A 21,358-nucleotide genomic window follows, 5' to 3' on the forward strand; every position below is an offset into this window, starting at 1 on the left:
TTTAGCTCTTCCAAAGATCCTCTTCCATACCTGGCTCACCCAGGAGTTTACAAAATTCACTAACTTACCTTACATAGGAGAAACAGAATACACCATCCCAATCAGCAAAGATGAGCACAAACAACACATTAAATACTTCCACTATAATAAAACAGGCCTATCAGACCACACACTTCAAACATGCCACACAATTGACTGGAAGGGCACCAAGTCCGAACACCGCACTACAAAATCTGGTTTGAAAGAAAATTCAAAGAAGCATGTGAAATGCTGAAACATTATCCAAACCTGAACAAAAATGATGGATTAATCATTCCAGGAATATGGAGGACCCATCTGCAATCCATACAGCAACATGAACAAGCCCAAATCTCAATTCAAGAGGACTTTAGAAATGCTTAATGTAGATATGTTTTAATTTTATTTTTATTAAAAAAAGTTTTATTTTTATATTTTTATTTTATTTATTTATTATTTTTTATTTATTTTTTCCACAAGAAGCTAGGTTAAATGATTAACAAGGATTTAGATTCATCTTACTTTTGTATAGTGTCATGTAGCTTGTATCTTATCCATATATATTTTTCCTGTTGATGACCTCAATACAGAGGTCGAAACGTCAAATGTTACTTTCCTAATGTTAAGTAAAGTAATTATTCTAACACGTGTGTTGTGTCTCCATAAATTCTTTACTATGAATGCTGACCACCATGTAACCTTAAAAGAAAGAATACATCAGAAGATGATCTACTGAGATCAGTAAAATCATTACATGAAATTTCAGAACAATATAATACAAAAATATGAAAAGTAAAAACAAAAATAATGGCTTTCAAAGGAGAAAAACAAATAAGAAGTAAAATAGTGATAGATAATAAATTATTAGAATAAGTAAATACTTACAAATGAAGAAATTTTACAATCCTTGAATATAATACCAATTAACTACTATATAAGTAAATACCTGGGATGTGACTTATCATATGAAAACAAAAGAGATATAAATATTAAAATATCAAATATTGTTAAAGTAAATGCCATAATAAATAATATATTTAAGTAATCTGTGGTGGTATAAAAACACACCAGAATCAGACTATATAATTTGTCTAAACCAACTTTATTAAAATGAAGTGAAACCATTAAAATTGGATTCAAACAGAATAAATGAAATTTCTCAACAGCTGAATATACAAATTGGGACCATAAAACAAATGAAAAAATTTTACAATCCTTGAATATAATACCGATTACCTATTATATAAGTAAATATAAACAAAAATGGTTAAAATATCTAAATCAAATAGACAACAGCAGACTGCCAAAAATACTATATGGATATAAAAAAAAGAAAAAAGAGGGAAAAAGAAGAATCGGAAGAGCAAGAAAACAACGGCATGAGACTGGAACAGGCCAATTGGCCTAAAATCCATGATAGAAAGAAGACCAAAAGGGTTTATAGGATTGATAAAGAAATTTTTTCAATACTTGAATATGGGGACAAAAGAAGGTCATCCATAGAAATTGAGAAAGACTGTTGTAAGCAAGTGTGCAAAGATTAGATGTTTGATTAGAGAGTAGTGAATAAGAGGAATGGGTTGCCATAGTCTACAGTTAGTGCTTTGTCAGTGAATCCATTCAAGGAGAGGTAAAATAGATAGTGTGTGGCTCTCCTACAATGAGTATTCGGACTCCATAGGTTCCCGTGCTGCAAGAATAATAATTAAACAATTATTCCTATTACTATAAAGATTTTTTTGTACGAAGATGGTCTGAAAAGTTCTTGGCCTAACAATGAAAATACTAATTTATAATTTCAAAATTATTTTTATTTTTTTAACATAATCTCCCTTAAGACCAATACATTTATTCCAGCAATGCTCCAGTGCCATTATCCCCCTCCCCGTAGTGGTTCTTAGTAAAATCTGCGAAATACCTCTTGATTGCAGCTTAATGAAAAATGCCTTTAGCATCCCAAAACATCGATGCCATGATCTTTCCTGCTTATGGAATTGACTTTGTCTTTGGCGCTGAACAACCGGCTTCTGTCCACTGTTTTGACTGCTGTTTGGATTCTGGTGTGTAATGGTGAATTCAAGTCTCATCCATAGTAATAAATCGACACACACAAAATCAGTTTTATTCTTGTTAAAACACTCCAAGCACTGTTCGGAGATTTTCATGCGAGTGCATTTTTGATCTGATGTGAGCAAGCGCAGCACCCATCTTGCACAAAGCTTTTTCATTTGCAATTCTTCATGCAAAATATATCCTATACATTCTTTGGAAATAACTATAGGCTCAGCAATTTCACACACTTTGACTCGCCGATCATCCAATACCACATCATGCACTTGATCAATGATTTCTAGTGTTGTTACTCTTCTGGGATGTCCTTCAAGTGGATCATCTTCAAGGCTGGTACGGCAACGTTTAAACTCGGCAGCCCATTTCTTAATTGTCGAAAATGAAAGAGCCCATAACCTTTAAAAACTTCGAATGAATTTCATTTGCAGTTAAACGTTCTTTTACAAAGAATTTTATAACTGTATGATACTTGATTTTATCCATTTCAAGGGATACAGACAACACTTTTGCTTCAGAGAGCCGTATAATAAAAAAAATTATTCATAGAATGACATGCAATTTCACATGGATGATTATGACAGATGTACCAACTTAGAAAAAAAAAAAAATTTCTGATAGTGTTGCCATGTATGGTCTAGGATGAGAACTTTTCAGATCACCTTCGTATCAAAAATACCATGGATTTAAAAAAAAAAAAAATTCGGATCTTGCATCTACAAATATTCTAATTACTCTTGATGTTGTTTCAATATTCACCATTATATTTGTGGAAGATACAGTGAACTTGTTTAAACAAGATTTTTCACCCAAGATTATCACTCTGATTCTGTAATTAACAGCAATGGGATATCCTTTTTAATTCCACACTGGCTCACTATTTCACTGAGAATTTTGAATCCATTGCAAAATTTTTCTCGTTATTGTTTATTTTCATACTAAATTTATTACAACAATTCAATTTAGTCTGGGAAATCTTGCAGACTTGCATTGGATTTATTAAAAGTATAATATCATCTGAATAAAGTAAAGAGCTGGTATTAACATCTCCAATTTTCATATCAGGTTTAATACTGCTTTCCTTCATAATATGATCAATAAAGATAATGAATAACAGAGAGGATAATGTACATCTTTGTCTGACATCAGATTTAACATTAAACCATCTTCCTGTACTTTCTTCAATTCTAACTGCTGACTTACAACTCAAATAAAAACCAAGTATTGCTTAATATAATGCTCAATTGACACCATATAACTGTAGAGTTTTGAATAGCTTTTCTCTTGGTACCTTGTTATATGCATTTTACAGGTCTACAAAACTTTAATACAGATCTGTGTTATATTCCAACGATTTCTCAACTATTTGTCGTAAATTGAAAATCTGATCCTGACATCCTGTATTTTGCCTGAATCCCATTTTTCTTCACCAAGCTTCCACAATCATTCTGAACTGTTTCTACTAAAACTGCATTATGCACTCATTCCCAGAATTTATGGCTTGCCAAAAATACACAAAACAAACAAACACACCACTACAACCGATAGCTGAAGGAATTGACGGAACTATAGCCAAGACGCTAGCGGCCACACAAGGAGTTTATAGGCCATTCCCCCCCCACACACACACACATAAAAAATACACAACACTTCATAAACAAAATTAAAAACATCACACTCAACGTAACTGCCCTTTTCACTAATATCCCAATTCAATAATACTATTCTACTCATACAGAACATATTTCTACCCGATGTCACAGCCCTCTTTGCCCACGTACTCAGCTCTGGGTATTTCATATGGCAAAATGATTTTTACCTACAAAACGAAGGTATGGCCATGGGCTCACCAATCTTCAAGGGATACAGACAACACTTTTGCTTCAGACAGCCGTATAAAAAAACTACTTGATAGAATGAGTTGCAATTTCACATGGATGCTTATGACAGATGTACCAACTTAGAAAAGAAAAACTTTCTGATAGTGTTGCCATGTATGGTCTAAGCTGAGAACTTTTCAGACCACCCTTGTATATCAAAAATACCATGGATTTTAAAAACAAAATTTCTGATCTTACATCTATAAATATTCTAATAACTCTTGATGTTGTTTCATTATTCGCCATTATATTTCTGGAAGATAACTGTATCTGTGTGTAAGCAGATAACAGTGAATCTGCTTACAAGATTTTTCACCAAGATTATCACTCTGAATTCTGTAATTAACAGCAATGGGATACCCTTTTTAATTCCATATTGGCTCACTATTCCACTGAGAATTTTGAATCCCTTGAAAAATTTATATATTATAAAAGTGGTCACTTTTATAATATATAGATTTATGGATAACGTGACACTTTTTAAAGTGTGGTAGGATTTGTAAAAGTTCAAGAATTTGTAAATAAAATTAACACCATTCAGACCTTCACTTCTCAAACTTTTTTTTTCAAAACACTTCTGGGAAGGGCCACTATCAGGGAGCTAGACCCAGAAGTGATACTAAGATTGATGTAATGCCGAAGTCATATTTCCATATACAATTAGTCATAAACTACTTTTGACTACTACAATAGTGGTTTGACTACAATAAATGTCAAAACTGTAAGGATATGTGCATTGCATAATGGGATACTAAGGCAATTAATGTGAAGTCATTAGCCTCTATATATAAGTAGCCCAGTCATTATGCTACTTCACGTGCAACTTATTATTTGCTTAAACTTCGATAAAGGATTAAACCAAGAATACAATTTCTGGGCATCTTCAATTTATAGCATTTTAAATAGCAAGTATAAGATGATTAATCCAGATACTAGGAATAAGGAAAAGCATAGAGAAGCTATAGTAATCAACAATAAGCATGAAGATAAATTTCTTGAATGAGGGTAGATTTCAAGTAGAGTGATATGGAATTACAAGGCTGATGTAATGCCGAAGTCATATTTCCATATACAAGTATTCAAAAACTACTTTTGACTACTACAATAAAGGTCAATACAATTCCAAACAGAGATTTACTTTTGTCTATGGTCTAAACAAAGAGTGGGTATAGAGACATGGAAGAATTTTTCAAATCATCAGAGACAGCAACTGATTAATAAAAAGGGAAAGTTGCTGTTGTTTGGAGACCCAAACAGCAAAGTAGAAGTGAATCCTAGACACATAAAAATATTGCAATAAAATTTGCAGAAAAGAGAAACAGATGACAAATACTTTTGTGATTTCTGCTCAGAAGATGAACTAACTATTACTAACACCATACTCGAACATAGAAATGTACTTTAATTCAGGTGAAGAAAACACATACGTGCATTAAAAAAAAAAGAAAAAAAAAAGAAAATTGCAATGTCTTCAAGAGTGGTCTTAGATACAAGAGTTTAGAGGGAAATGAAACAGGAGGTGATTACCACCTAGATTTCAGTAAGTTAAGAGCAAGAATCTTGTTGAAAAGAAGTGAAAGTGCTAAAAGTCAAATGGCATTTATATATGAACTGTAGACTCAAGCAAAGAGTTTTATTAGTGGTAAAGTGACAAAAAACAAAATTAAATTTTAAAACAAAATCAAATCTTATGGGAACAGTGATAATATAAAAACAGTGACTCAGCCAGGGAAACATATGAAGAAGTTATCTGCAAAAGCAGAAAAAATAACTCCCTAGTGGACATAAAGCAGTCCACAAAAAACGGATAAATAAAAAATTTCAGGTTATACTATATGCTCCTCTTAGGCAAGCTGTAAAGGTACCTAAAGAAAAGTGAATTCAAGATATTTTGAAAGAACATGGAGATAAATATCAAAGAAGGCTGCAAAATGTTTAACAGAATAAGAAAGCATAAAAATAAAAGCAAAATTAAACAAAGATCATAAAGTGATTATGAAAACTGAAAATAAAGAAATTCTTCTGTCTGGAATAATTACTGGAAAAATTATTAAGATTATTAATGAGGTAATAAATGCACAGTAGTATAAAAAAAAGCTATCAGAATGAGATGGAAAGGCAGCTGAAGTTAATACTATCTCAACTGAAATATGACAGCATATAAGCATATAAGGTATACTGCATAATCCAGAATGCTTGATCAGAGGTTCAAATCTCAGATGACCAAAGAAGAGAACTTGTCATACTGATTTATAAATAACTGAAAAGAGAAGAGAATTTGGGAGGACTTTTCCTATTTAATGTTATAGCAAAGAGTTGTGCAAACGTGCATGGGAAAAAGAAACTAGTCAAAGAAAAATTCTTGAAAAAAATTCTTTTTTTTTTGGCCTCAACCTAGTTTAGGCCAAAAAAAAAATGACAGCCAGATTTTTATAACAAATAGTAAAAAAACCATGAGCATGGGGTTCAACATCTAAGTTTTGTTAAACCGGCCTGGTTGGCCGAGTGGTTAGTGTATCTGCTCTCCAACCAAAAGGCTGCGAGTTCGAATCCTGCCCTGGGTACGGAAGATTGTGATTATCTGTGAAATTAGTAGTGTTGGTTGGCAGTAGATGACAGTGGTGTAGATGATGAAGGTAGTTACAGTTTGTTGTAGCTGGTGGACTGAGTGGTGGAGACGAAGAGTTGTAGAGTAGGTACCCTCCCTCAATGAGTCTTTGGATTCCCTGTAGGTGTCACATAATAATAATAAACAATTGCCTGCTTAAATATGAATTGAAATAGTTTAAATATGAGTAGGGAACATGGCATCATAACTGATATGGCAGTTGAAGCCTGTGTAAATGTTCAGTGTGTGTGTGTGTGGAAGTGATAAGCAAAGAAAAGACTTCAATGACGATAAAGTGGGTGATAACAACATTAAAAAACAGATGAAATTAATGATCAAGTAGGTAATAAACAGGGGAACACAGCATGAGAAAAGTGATGCTCCAAGAGGATTGGAATGCATGTGTAGACACAAAAAGGGAAGGGGATGACCTGGGATGTAAGGGAAAGAGATTTGAAGAAGGTTCTGGGATGATAAAGAGAAACAGAAATGGCAAGGAAGCTATGAAGAAGTCACATCTAATAAGTGGTATCAGAAACAAGGGAAATAAAATAGTTGCATTGACTGAGAATAGATATTGACAGAAATAGATATGGAAGGATATGATGTGTTTTGTGAAGATAGAAAGGATAAAAAGGGAGGTGGAGTGCTATTGATGACAGCAAAAGAGATATGTCCACACAAGGCAGAGATGCAAGGGGCGTGAGATAGAGGTAAATAGAATGAAATACTTCACTGGATGTTGCTGTAGACCTGGTAATGTGGAGGGCAGTGACCATGAAATGTATATGAAAATTAGACAAGGAAAAGGGTGATCATTATGGATGATTTTAATTATGCCAATACAGATTGGGATGATGAGATAGCAACTTAAAGTAAAGAAAATTAGTTTCTTGAGTTTTTGAGGGATAACTGCCTCAGGAAGTAAGCAAACAGAGGGCACGCATAGATTGAGGGTCTTGGATTTGATCATATCATCAGAGGAATGTTATAAATGAGATGTCAAATCTCCCTCTGGTTGGTGAGAGTGACCATGAAGTTATTACCTGGGTGGTTGCCTGAGGACTTTTGTGAGGAAAGGGTATTATATGTGGAACAACAAGGCTGGTGATTATAAGCTCAGGAGACAATTTGCAGGTGTAGCGTGAAATGAGGAGTTGGGTGGAAAGGAGATCAATGCTGGCTTGGGTGATATTCAAGAACTATCTGGTAGAGGTAATATCTAAATGTATTCCAAAGGTCAGAAGATTAAATAAGGTAGGTGTGAAATGGATGAATGAAAAGATTAAGAATGCAATACAGAAAAAAAAAGGCATTATGGAGGCACTGATTGAAGAAAATGAAGGACAACTGCTGCAGAGGATATATTTGAGATATTTAATGAGCAGGACATAAAGGTGTTAAATCCTTGTGAAAATTTTACATTCTAAGAAATAACCTTTCATTTGGAAGAAAGAACATTATAGCTTTTGAAGACTAAAATGGAAGAAAATTATTTAGCAAACAAGAAATCTCAAAGGAAACAAAAAATTTTTTACATGAATCTGTATAAAAGTGAAGACAGAAAGAAAACTTCAGAATCAACAGAAAAATGGATTATGACAATGCTTTCTGATGTACCTCCATTAGAAATCTTTGAAACTGAAAAAGCATTAAAACAAATGAAAAACAATAAAGCTGCCAGAGAGGATGGTTTAATAATAATAGAGATGATTTAAAGAAGGTGGGGATATTCAAAAACAGGAATTGAAAATTCTCTTCAATAAATTCATCAAAAAAAGAGAAACATCCCAACTATGGAATAATGCAAACATTATTTTACTGTATTTAACAGTTTTTCAAAGAAATTACTCTAGACATCTAAAATATCCTTATCTTCAGTGTTCATGTTATCTTTTTCATCTTTGAGTCCTTTTGCAGTACTCTTTTCTCCATTTTTAAGCTTTTTCAATAGCCTCCAGAACATTTTGTCACCTTCCTGATATTTACCTTCTATATTCTTACTGAAGTCTTTCCATGACTTTTGTTTAGCTACTTTCACACACAGCTTAGCTCAGAATATGCTCTTGTATCCTGAATCAGCATGAATATCATTATCAACAATAACATAGTCAATGAGGCTTTTCTTATTTCTTGCATCTTCTCTCCATGTGAACTTATGCACATCTTATGTTGGAACATGGTGTTAGTAAGACGTCCGTATCCTGAGCAGAAATCCAGCAGATACGTACCATTATTATTAGCCTTGTCCTTTGCTCCAAATTTTCCCAAAACATTTCTATATGTCGGGTGAGATTCACTTCCTATGCTGCTGTTTAGGTCTCCAACAAGTACTACTTTTCCGATTTTCTTTATTCAGCTGCCTACTCTAGTGATTCGAAAAATTCCTCTATTGTTTCCTTAGGAAACAATAGAGGAATTTTGCCTATTCGAACATAGGCACAAATAAATTTCCTTGCTCATTTTCCCATTTTGAACTTTGCCCACATAACTCCATTTGAAACTGCCTTCCAATCAAGTTTATTTTCATGTTGGATGTTGAATGCTATTGCTGCTGTTTCCTTTCTTTAATAATTATTGCCCAAGGTAGCAAATAATGGTAACGAATATATTTATTATGTTCTCCAAGGCAGATGTTAACAGATCTTCCTGTCTGTCTGTAGTGGGTTAATTATAGTCACAGGGAACTGGTACTCCAGGGTATGCTAGAGGATGGAGTCTATCCTTAGGAGAGCAGCTCAACATTGTTAAGGGGAGGGAAAGGAGGAGGACTATGTAATATTTTATCTATTTTGTAGGAGCTGTAGCCACTGGCCAAGAAGGTATGGTGAAGATAGTTGAGTTCTGTGAAAAGAGCTGCATCATTAGAACAAACAGCCTTGGTGCTTTGTGTAAATGTTTTTTGAATTCCATACTGCTGGGCTGGATAATGATGTAATTGTTTATGTAGATATCTTCCCCCCTCTCTCTCTCTCTGTGTGTGTGAGAGAGAGAGAGAGAGAGAGAGAGAGCTTTCTATAAACAGAAAAAGACAGTGTGACTAATCTAAAAAGGTCAAGTAAAAATTGTATCAAGAAAAGGCAAACAGTTATTTGATTCTTTTTCTACCATGAAATGAATTTTGTAGTGTTGGCTGTTAAGGTATGTTATAAAAGAATGTGCTACATTAGAAGTCGTTAGAGGTCAGAAAGATTAATTTTAAAGTCAGCAATGGCTATGAAGCATTCTTCCACCCTTGATAATTATGGATGTATTAATTTGCCAAAAATTTGGGAAACTTATCCTAATATCAACCTCTACATAACTACAGTACTATTTCTTTTTTCACAACACTAGAGTGAGCTACATTAGGATTTTAGATCTTTTGTCCATCACAATTTGAATTACTTCACTTACTTACTATTAGGCGTAAATTAAGAGAGAGAGCATGTAACATGTTGTTTGCTCTGAAGATACTGGTTCGAAATCCAGTAAAATAAAAGGCAGTTAATAAACATCATTTTATAATTTAGTTTTTGGTGTTGTAATACTGTTCAAATAAGTTGCGACTAGTGTTTCATCAGAAATTAAGCCATGCTGAGTTTCAATGTTCACTTCATCCTTTATCTACCTTACCTAGAAACATATATTTGCATGATAAATATTACAGCAGCTTTGATATTGATAGATTATAACTGCAAGAATATTGTTGGATGTGGTAATTTCAATCCACAGATTTCAATATATATATATATATATCCTTCCTGTTACCATTTTCATCATCAGCTGATCATCTCATTCCAGAGGCATATATCCAGTGGATAATCAAAAATGGATAATTACTTAGCTAGGGTAAAGCAATGGAAAATAACATGAGAAGCATTTAAATTTTCATTTAAAACAGTTGAAACATGATAAAATACCTTGAATATAAAAATTTCAGTATCAGTGTCTTATACAGTCATCTGGAATGAAAAGTATTTAATAGGAAAAAATCCTGCTAAGAATAAATAGGAAACAATTAACACTATCACTAAAAAAGTAGCCTATTATTTAGTCCTGAAGAAGTCAGGTTTCATATGAATTATTGATCATAAAAAAATAATTAAAAGATTTATTTTGAGCAAAAAATAAATAAATACCTAGGAGCCATGCATGGTAATACTTGGAACGTACTACTGAAGTAGCAATTATGAGATAAGTCAGCTGTGAATACCATGGAATTTCATTGAGGAACTTCTCTTCTGCAATTAAAAAAAAAAAATCCAGCAGTATTAAGATTCACATTTTCATTTAGTCATAAAAACAAATGTACAATTAAAAAATTCAAAATCAGGATATAATGAAACAAAAGTTTCGTTCGTGGAAAATCAACACACAACCGCTTGCTAATGACTACCATAAGTTGTCTATGCTAAAAAGCAAAGCTTTTATAATTTCTTTTATTTATATTAGAAAAAATTAACAACTCAGACATACTGAGATAATTTGAATATGAGAATCACAGTAATATTTAATGCAAAATTTTAAATAAACTCAAAAATTAATGTAAGATTGAAAAACAATGTAGAAGATGAAAATCAAATACATAAGCAAGGGTAAGGATATATTAAAATACAGGAATAAAATCATAAATGAAATTACAAAGGCACTAAATTTAGAGATTATGATTTGATTTTTTTTTTTTTTTTTTTTTTTTTTAAATATGAGCTAAAAATAAAAATAAAATAAAACCTGGAATAAAACATGAATAGCCAGCAGTATAAATGATTGTGTGGCCATTTTGGTGAATTTGCATAAAGGAAAGAATAAAAAATTGCTTTTTTGTTTAATATCTAACACTGAGAGCTATATGCAACTTGCTTTTCAGAATATTCCAAATATTGTCTATACTATTTTTAAGCATGAGATCTTACATTTTCTGTTGACAAGAGGTATCTTGATTTTACAACAGTATTTCAGAAATTAATTAAATACATGTATTAACTTTACACACACACATGAACTTTAACGTACACAAAAATATAAATGGTATATGCCAAAGTAATCCAAATTTATAACAAAAAAAATTCAAAAATCACCTAACAATTTTTACACTCATACTCTACCGACCGTCTGAGAATGACTTAATCCTTGATACATAAGGTACAAGTTAGTTTTAGATGGATATATATATATATATGAAACCTCCATAAACTAAATTTTTTCCCATTCACTATGCCTCCACTCAACTCAGTTGAACTACTCAGCGGTTGAGAGTCAGACTGAATAAAATTACAGATGATACATCAAAGGTCACTAGACTAGTAGATCAGTTATATTATTATATCGGTTACTCTAGTATATTCTTAATTATGTGTTTTCCACAGCCAATTTGTCTGTTTTCCAGAGGTAAAAATTAATTCCTGGGAAGAAGACTTCTGCATTCCTGCACATAAGATCGGTTAACACTCAGCTGAAAAGTCTTGATAAAGGTTTCTTGCTCCCAGATGGTTGTGGTCTTTTCCAATCAAGAGCCAACTGTGCTACACAGTGGTGCTACTGATGAAGAGCAATAACAAATTGTGACAACTAATTCGAAATATACACAAGTACTCATCTCTCTTGGATTTTCTCATCATGCTACTGAGTTCTTTCCATTATAAAAATATATTTACTAGTTAAGAAGCTATAGATATAACGAATGCATGCATGTGTCAAGTAATATGGATTGAAGAAAGTAAAGAAAAAAAAAATTACTTTTCTGGCATTTCTTTAGCTCAGCCTTCCTCACAATGACAAGATTATTTATCAATATTCAGTATCTTCTTGATCTTGTGCACATTACTGAATTATTTACTGTACAATTTTTCTTCATGCTGATTTCTATGCTTTTGTATGAATGGTATTAAAGGATATGTTCAGCTCAAGAAATGAATAAGAATCTTAATACATTTGTAAAGCATATAAAAATATCGACAAAGTATTTTAATGAAAAGAGAAACCCTTCAGATTTAAAATTATTTAACATCAATAAGATGAAATACGAAGACTTTTTGCTATGACAACATGGTCTTTAGTAAATTAAATATTTCTATAATGTCTTCTCTTTTCCACCTATCAACCAAACTTCTGCAATACACAAGCTCTCAATCTATCCTCATAATCTCACAGACCATTCACCATTTTTATCACTCACTTCTGGATTCTCTCCACTATATTCTTCATCCAAGAAACCCAAGTGACCAGCACAGTAATCCAGATGTTGCCATATCAAAGTCTTATAAAAGGAACGATAACCTCCTTATCTTAAATTGTTACCGCATTCTTCAACCTCCAAAATCAAAAGCTACCTTAGCCACTTTTGCAATATGCTCTGTCAACTTCAACTCCCTCTCCATATACACTCAAGATTCATGAATTACACAGTACAGTTTGTAATTTTTATTCCAAAATATATAACTTTACACTTTTTCACATAAAACTGGTACCCATAATCTTTTTCCCATACTTTCAGTCTAGTTAACTCATTAAAACTTGCAGACTATTGCACTAAATTTTGCATCATCAGTAAACAACAGAATATTTCCATTAAATCATTTCAAATCATAACTATATCACTGATCATTATAGTTTATTTACAACATGATACAATGTGAAAAGGGAAAAGAGATTTACATTAAAAATTAAAGATTGCAAATTATGGTCTTCCAAGTCTCTCTATTTTGAGCTAAGTGGTAGATGTCAGATGGAGTTTAACAGTTCAGCCTATTGATGGTTTCACAGATGTATTGCCGAAATTGTTTGCATGATCTTTCTTTACGGCAATTGCCATCTTCTGGTTTGTACAAATCACTGATATTCATGGGCCAAGCAGAAATCCCTGCCACACACCACTAGTCACTTGCCTTCTGGATTCTGCTCTTCTATATACAACCATTTGGTATCAATCCATCATTCATTCTATATTATTATTGTGGCATCTCCATGGAGTCTGGAGACTCATTGCAGGAGACCCAAATCAACCATCGTAAAAACAAATCCTATCATACCTCTCCTTGAATACATTCACTATCAGGGAAATCACAACTAATTCTGGCAATCCATTCCACTCACTCGCCATGCAAAAAATCACAACTTCCACAGATGACTCCTAGTTCTCTGACTATTTGTCATATGTTGATAAATTTCACTTGCATTAATTTTATAAAATCCCTTTGATATCTTAAAAGTTTTCTGTGCACAGTAGTAGTCAAGATGTAGTCAAATCATAGCCTTATAAAGAAGGATAATAACTTCCTTATCTTGACTTGTTAGTGTGTTTTTCAACATCCAAGTATTTCACATTGAGCTATTTTACCAACTTTTGCAAAATGCCCTCTGAACTTTAACTCTTTGTTTACCATTATCCCCAAGTTCCTAGCTTCATCAATTTCCTGCAAACCAATACCATCAATATAATACCCATATGCAACCTTTTCAATCTGAAGTGCATAACCTTACATTTTGCAACATTCAATTGACAATCATTATCCTTTGCCCACAATGCCAATTTAGTTGTCATTGTGGGCAAAGGATAATTTAATAAATGTGATGTAGATATCCTGCAGGATATCTACATCACATTTATCAACTATTGTTCTTCCCAGCTTTGCATTATCAGCAAACAACTGAATATCCCCTCTTATAATTTTCCCTATGTCATTGATATACAAATTAAATAGTGGCCTCGTACCAAACCTTGAGGTACTCCACTAGTCACCACCATCATTCTCCTAGACTGCACTCCACCATATACTACTGTCCATCAGCCATCTCCCTATTCATGCTACTAGCCTCATACCCATTCCTATCCTCTCCAGTTTTTGTAATAGTGTTTCCATATGTTATTCTGTTAAGTGCCTTGGTAAAGTTGAGCAGTATCATGGTGTAGCCATTACCTTTATCCAATTCTGCTGTCACTTTATTATAAAAAATGATTAGAATCTACTATGCCATCCAGTCCCACTGATGTTCACATTCATACTTTTTAATACACTGAACACTTCCTGTTCATCTACCTCAATGTTGATATGCATCTCTGTAACATCTATAACATCAACATCCATTAAATCACTGTCTGGATAACACACCTTTGCAGAATGATTACTCAATACTTCAACTATTTCTTTTGTTTCAGTCACTTTCCTACCATAAGCACTGTTTACAGTCATTTTTCCTCTAACTTGCTACATAACAAAAAACTCTTTTGGGTTTACTTTAGTCTGTTTGGATAATTCTCTCTCAGTTTGATTTGGCCTTCCTTACTATACTAGTCACAATTCTTGCTTGCACTTTGGACTGCTCATAAGTATGCTGATCACTTTATTTTCTTTATATTTCCTCCACAGTGTTTTCTCTTTTTTGCAACTCTTGCTTTATATCCATACTCATCCACTTAATTCCAACTTAGTTTATCCTCCTAACCTTGGGTATGCAGTCTGCTACCCTCAAGAATCTCTGACCACTTGCCATGCACTGTTCCAAGATGACTCCTGAGTCTCTCATAATCACCAGCATTACAAATGAACATGTTAACAGAGAACTCCATGTGTTTGGCAACTTCCCAGAACAAGACTGCATGGTCACTCTTCCCAATTGGAGGCAGAGTGTCTACCTTGGTTATGGATACATCTGATGCTATTATCAGATCCAACACCCTCAAACCCCATGTCCCCTCTATAACATGCTGTTTCATGTAATTATCCCTATTCATTCTCCCTAATATCTCTAGTTTCCCTGGTTGTGCACTACCACACTCTCACTAAACATTTTCTCCAAACATCTAACTCCAAAACCATTCAAATGCAGTCCATCAGGCATGGTTTTGTGAAGGGTAGATCATGCCTCAGTAACTTGCTTATGTTTTATAACACAGTGACGGCTGAACTGGATAAGGGTAATGGGTATACAGTGATACTGCTGGACCTTGCTAAGGCCTTTGACAGGATACCACATGGAATTCTAATCCGTAAACTGCAGCATATGGGGATGGATATAAGGTTGGTGAGATGGATAGGAGGGTGGTTGATGGAAAGATATCACAGAGTAGTTTATTCAAGGGTAGAGTCCAAAAGACAACCAGTGACTAGTGGTGTGCTGCAGGGTTCTGCCGCAGGAAAGGATCTGAGAGGAACTGTTCATTTGTTTGCTGATGATGCAAAGTTGGGTACAGCAATAGTGAATGGACATGATGTCAAAATTTTGCAGAATGATTTGGATAGAATGGAGGACTGGGCTAGGGAAAATGGATGTCAATTTAATGTGGCAAAGTGTAAGGTTATGCAATTTGGGGTGAAAAGATTAGCAGCAGTATACCACATTGATGGAACTGTACTCCAGGAGATTGACTAGGCCAGGGATTTGGGAGTGTTGGTGGATAGGGAGTTGAAGTTTAGGGGGCACATTGCAAAAGTGGCTAAATCAGCTCATCAAATCACTTGGTTACTGAAGAATACTTTGACAAGCAGAGACAGGCAAGTTATTGTTCCTCTGTATCGAGCCTTGATAAGACCCCATCTTGACTACTGTGCCCAGATCTGGGCACCAGGGTTTCCTTGATGGGTAGGAGGTGGAAAGGATCCAGAGGCGAGTGACCAAGATGATAGCAGGTCGATGGAATGAACCTTATGAGAACAGGTTGAAGATTTGTGGGTTGCAGAAATTGGTTGATATGCAGAAAAGGGGTGATATGATTGAGACATCAAAATTACTGAAGGGTTTCTATAAGATTAATTCAGAGGATATTTTTCAGAACAGGACTGGTGGTGGAAGGACTAGGTGCTATCCATGGAAACTGGGCAAGAATGTGGTTAGCAAGGGTGTTAGAACTAGATATTTTACTTGGAGAGTGGTGAACGAGTGGAATAAGTTGCAAGAGTCTGTTGTGGGTGCCATGACTGCGAATGAGTTCAAGGCAAAGTATGATAGATACTGTGTGGATGTTTGTTCTTGACATGATGTTTAGAGCCTCCCTCTATGAGTCTAAGGACTCCTTGGAGTTGCCCATAATAATAATACATCAATAAACTGCACACCATTCCTCCAGAACAATCCTCTCATTGACTTATTGGCAATCATGGCCTTTCTTCTCAGTTTTGTCCTATCATACTGAGACAGCAGGCTCAATCTTTACTTTCTTGTTCTTCATTCTTGCTTCCACTAACAACTCTTTCATATCTTCTCTCATTGCATATTTCTCACCTTTCAAATCACTTGTGCTATCCAATACAATCAACTTGTTCACTCCATTCTTCTGCATACTTACAACAGCACTAGTATCCTTTATTCTGCATCTGGAAAACATGCTTTCGTCACTTTCTTATTAAGTACACCTGTTATTAATGAATCCTCCATACAATACTATCTCTTTTCTCACAGTCATTCACACTTTTATGCTTTTCCCATTTACTCTTTCTTTCATGCTTCATCCTTCCTCACCACTTGCCAATCGTTTCTCCAGTTGCTTGAGCTCACATTTTGTTCTGTGAAGGAGTCCATGGAAGCGTGCAATTTCTTTCTGTACTAGCATTTCTTCATCCTCATTACTTTCAACCACTTCCTTCAAACTCCCAGCCATATTTTGTGCACTATCACTGACTGTGTCTGCATTCTCCACACCTTGGCAATCCAGCCTTATACCCTTATTACCAGTCACTTCATTCTTTCGCAACTTGCATTTTTTATATTCATTTACAAAACATTTCTGACAAATATTTTCTCCATTCTCCATCCTTATTTGCTCTAATTTGTGTAATAAATTCAATTTTCAATTAGAATCTCCTACCAAACAGCTTTGCAAAATCTAGCAGTAACATAATGAATCAACTCCCTTTATCCAACTCAGCTGTCATTCTATTATAAAAAGTGGATAAATTACTAAGTCATGACTTTCCCTTCACAAAATCATGCTGTCTCACAGAGAATATCATATTCTCATCCAACCACTCCTGAATTTTGTCTTTGACCTACTTCTCCAATACCTTCACTGCCAATCCTGAGATACTAACAGGTCTCTAATTTACTACCTTTGTCTTGGAGACTCCTTTATGAAATGGAACTATTTTGCTTTCCTTTCACTCTCTTGGGATAATGATAATGCTTTTTCAAAACAACTAACTCCAAATCCATCCAACAAGGGCAATTTAAGTGCCTTACATAAGCCCTTCCGTCTGTCAAATTTAATCCACAGGTTTAAAAACTGCACACTATTTCATTTCCCAAACTATGTATTGACCCATTTGCAATCATGGCCCTACTCCTCGATTTGTTCCTATCATACTGTGGCAACAATCCCACAATATTTACCTTTTTTCCTCTTCATTTTTGCTTCTTCCAAAAACTTTTATGTTTTCTCTCATACCAGTCTTTTTGCCTTTCAAGTCATTAATGCTTTCCAAAAAGAATCAATTCTTTCATTTTACTTCTTTACATTCTGAGAGCCTAACTAACATCATTAGTTTTCACACCAAAGTAACAAGATTTAGCCATATGCTTTGTCATACTTTTTTTTTCCTTACCTCACCCCTCTTATTTTCTCTCTTCTCAGCTCTACTACTTGCTTGATATGTCTACTATCATTTGAGCTTATGTTTTGTCCTGTGAAGAACTCCACATAAGGACATTATTCTTTCACTACTGTACTTTCATCCATCTCACTGACACATCTTCCTGCCTTTTGCCAACATTCTTCAGTCTGTTATCACATTTTGCTCTCCCTACACAATTTACCCTCATTCTCAGAAGACTTCATACATATCTATTCCTCGATTCTCATTTTTACTTTTTAAATCTAGATTAATTGGGAGCCTTTGTTTTACTAATGTGAGCTTCTGCAGAAATATCTTTAAAGAGATGGGCAATAATACTGTGCTCGTAATTTTTTTTCCCTTGATTAAATATATCTGTTGATAATATCCCTTAAATACATGGATTATTATCTCATATCTCATGAATATATATCTCATAGAGAACAGAGTAGGCAATGTTAGGAACAGGGGCAGCTCGTGCAAAGGCACTGCAGAACTCCCAATTTTTCTAGATATACAAATATATTTATTAATTTATTTATATTTGCTTGTAATATTCAATTTTTATCATCAACAATCCTATACAATTCTCTTATTTTGTATAAAAACTAATAAAAATCCATCTTGTAGCACTTAGGAGGGCAAAGGATGCTAGCAGCACTATGTTTATCACAATGTCATATTGCTATGCACACAAGCATATGCACGTCATAGTGAGATGCGAGCTATTAGCGTAATGCAGCACTGTCCATCGCGCAGTTCCACTGTTGTTTATATGCAGTTTGCACCAGTAGTAGAGTGTTTGTAGTGCATATCGTGTTCACTCCTCTTTAAATATTTGGACATTACAATTAAATGATTTATTGTAATGTCCAAAAATTGTAAATATCCATTCCTTTAATTGCAATTAAAGGAATGGATTTTATTTTTAAGTAATTTTGAATTATACTAAACTGTATAATTTTATCAATAATAAACAATATTTTTTCATGAAACAAAACAAGAATATATTTTATTTTTAAGTAATTTTGAATTATACCAAACTATAATTTTATTGATAATAAACAATATTTTTTCATGTTTAATTTTTTTTTAAATTTTTACCATAATTTTGATATTTTAATCCAAACACGTATACACCGTACTTACAGTGTGTATGTATATTTCGAAAGTTGCAGACCCCCACGATTTCAAGCTACGAGCCGCCACTGGTTAGGAATACTAGGATGTGTGGCTTAGATGATAAAGAAATGCTGTGCTTAATTTAACAATGATATCTGATGGGAGGTATCTGAATGATAAATGCACTTACCTCAGGAAAAAAATTATGTTTTATTCAATTATTACATGGGTTAAAATCACTTTGATTTTAGATTACAATTTTCTTCTGAAACAGAAGAAATGCATGATTAAATTTGCTAAACTCAATAATAACATGTTAAAAGTTGGCTCGATTTTACATGTCAAAAACTTGTTAACATTGTATTGCACAGAAATTTAAGTCTGATTATGAAAAGAAACTTACTTTTCTTGCCAAGGACAACCCAAAAGAATTTTGTCATTATGCTATGAGTAAAAGAAAGAATGATTATGAAAGAATAACCACTGAAGGGACTGTTCAGCCAATGAGTCCACTATGCTAAGAGATATCAACCTGGAGTGAATGATATGGGACTGAAATCTAAATTGCAACAGTAATGATGTGACTCAGGTATAGGATTTTGAGAGACCTATAAGTTAAATTAAGAATTCAGCTATAGTGGCTGATGGGATTTCAGCATGGATGCTTAGGGGAGTATTCAGCAGATTTAGCTGTATAACTTGAATTGCAACAGAGGGAAGATTCCACAAGACTAGAAAGAATGTATGATAATCCCAGTTCACAAGTGTGGTACAAAGACTAATGTATTTAACTTTTAAGCTATCAGCAACTCTGTTGCGACAGAAAAGATAATGAAAAAAGTTGGCAAGAGCTTACATACAGTTTGGGTTGACAGAGAATCTACACTTAGCATGGCTTTACTAAAGGAAGGTGGGCATGCTTGAGTAACTTACGTTTGATAATAATGGTACAGCTGAGTACCACTACAAGAAGAATGGATACAATATGATATTTTTGGATTTTGCTAAGCCTTTTGACAGGATACAGCATGGAAGACTACTGCATAAATGAAAGAAGATGGGATTGGACTATAAAGTATCAGCTTGGGAAAAGGTGGTATATTAAAATAGTGGTATATGACCGATGTAAGTCTGCAAGAATTAAAGTAATGAGTGGCGTGTATCCCAGTAATCAGTTTTTGATTCATTGTTATTTAATCTGTACATTAATGATATTGGAAGGGATGTGATGGGAAAAGCTATTTGTTGCTGATGATGATGCAAAGACAGGCAAGGTAAGTGAATGGAACTAACATGTAGCACTTGCAGAATGATTTGAATATGCTAGAACTGTGGAAAAGTGAAAATGGACACCAGTTCAAATGTTAGTCAAGTTAGGTGCTCTGGTGTGATAAGACTGCCACTGCATATCACACTGGTGGATTATTCATCAAGATAAGTATTTTGGAGGAGTTTGATATACAAGAAGCTGAAGTTCAAGGGTCATATAGCAAGGAATTCAAACACAACCAGGAGGATAAAAGCAATGCTGAAACAAACATTGACATATAAGGATAAGGGAGTTATTTTGCCCCTTTTAGAAGGCCTTTAAAAATTGTGCATAGATCAGATCTTTTGATCTTCGAGGGTGATGAGGAAAAAGTGCAAAGGAAGATGTAAAAGATGATTTCCACAATCCCAATATTATTTTTAATGCTATCCCTTGCACCCTTTCCTTTGTACCTGCATCACCACAAAAACCAGAAAAGCCTACCAAAGGGGGAAAAAATTGTTCTTGCAAATCCATTCTGCCCATTCACCACTTGCCAGGCAGAAATTCTATGTTTACATTAATGCTAATTCTACTTCTACTCAATTTTCCTTGTTTTCTTTCCTGCTACCATAGGGAAAACTTTCTTCTGCATCTCTATATAAGCTTTTTTTTTTTTTTGTCCATCAACTAAACTTTGCAACCTACAAACCTGTAACCCTTTGAGCAAATGCCAGGTGCATACATTACTGGGCTTCTATCTGAAAAATAGTATCAATGTATGTGTGTGTGTGTGTGTGTGTGTGTGTGTGTGTGTGTGTATATATATATATATATATGTTCAAGTTTTAACTGCTGCTGCTGTTGTAAAGCCATAAATTTATCAACC

At 34.0% G+C, this 21,358-nt stretch overlaps 1 protein-coding gene across 3 annotated transcripts in view; it reads right to left on the bottom strand.

The window, feature by feature from the left end:
• Positions 1-21,358, bottom strand: part of oys (lysophospholipid acyltransferase 6) — a 325,432-nt gene that overhangs the window by 112,237 nt on the left and 191,837 nt on the right. For all 3 annotated transcript variants that reach the window (XM_090411054.1, XM_090411053.1, XM_090411055.1), the window contains exon 10: positions 10,695-10,796. In XM_090411054.1, the coding sequence (XP_090267180.1) occupies positions 10,695-10,796 (102 nt within the window). The remainder of the gene's footprint in view (positions 1-10,694; positions 10,797-21,358) is intronic.

The sequence above is a fragment of the Typopeltis vanoorti genome, chromosome 21, assembly GCF_054136105.1.
Source record: "Typopeltis vanoorti isolate ZY-2024b chromosome 21, IOZ_Tvanoo_1.0, whole genome shotgun sequence".
In the NCBI taxonomy this organism is placed as follows: domain Eukaryota; kingdom Metazoa; phylum Arthropoda; class Arachnida; order Uropygi; family Thelyphonidae; genus Typopeltis; species Typopeltis vanoorti.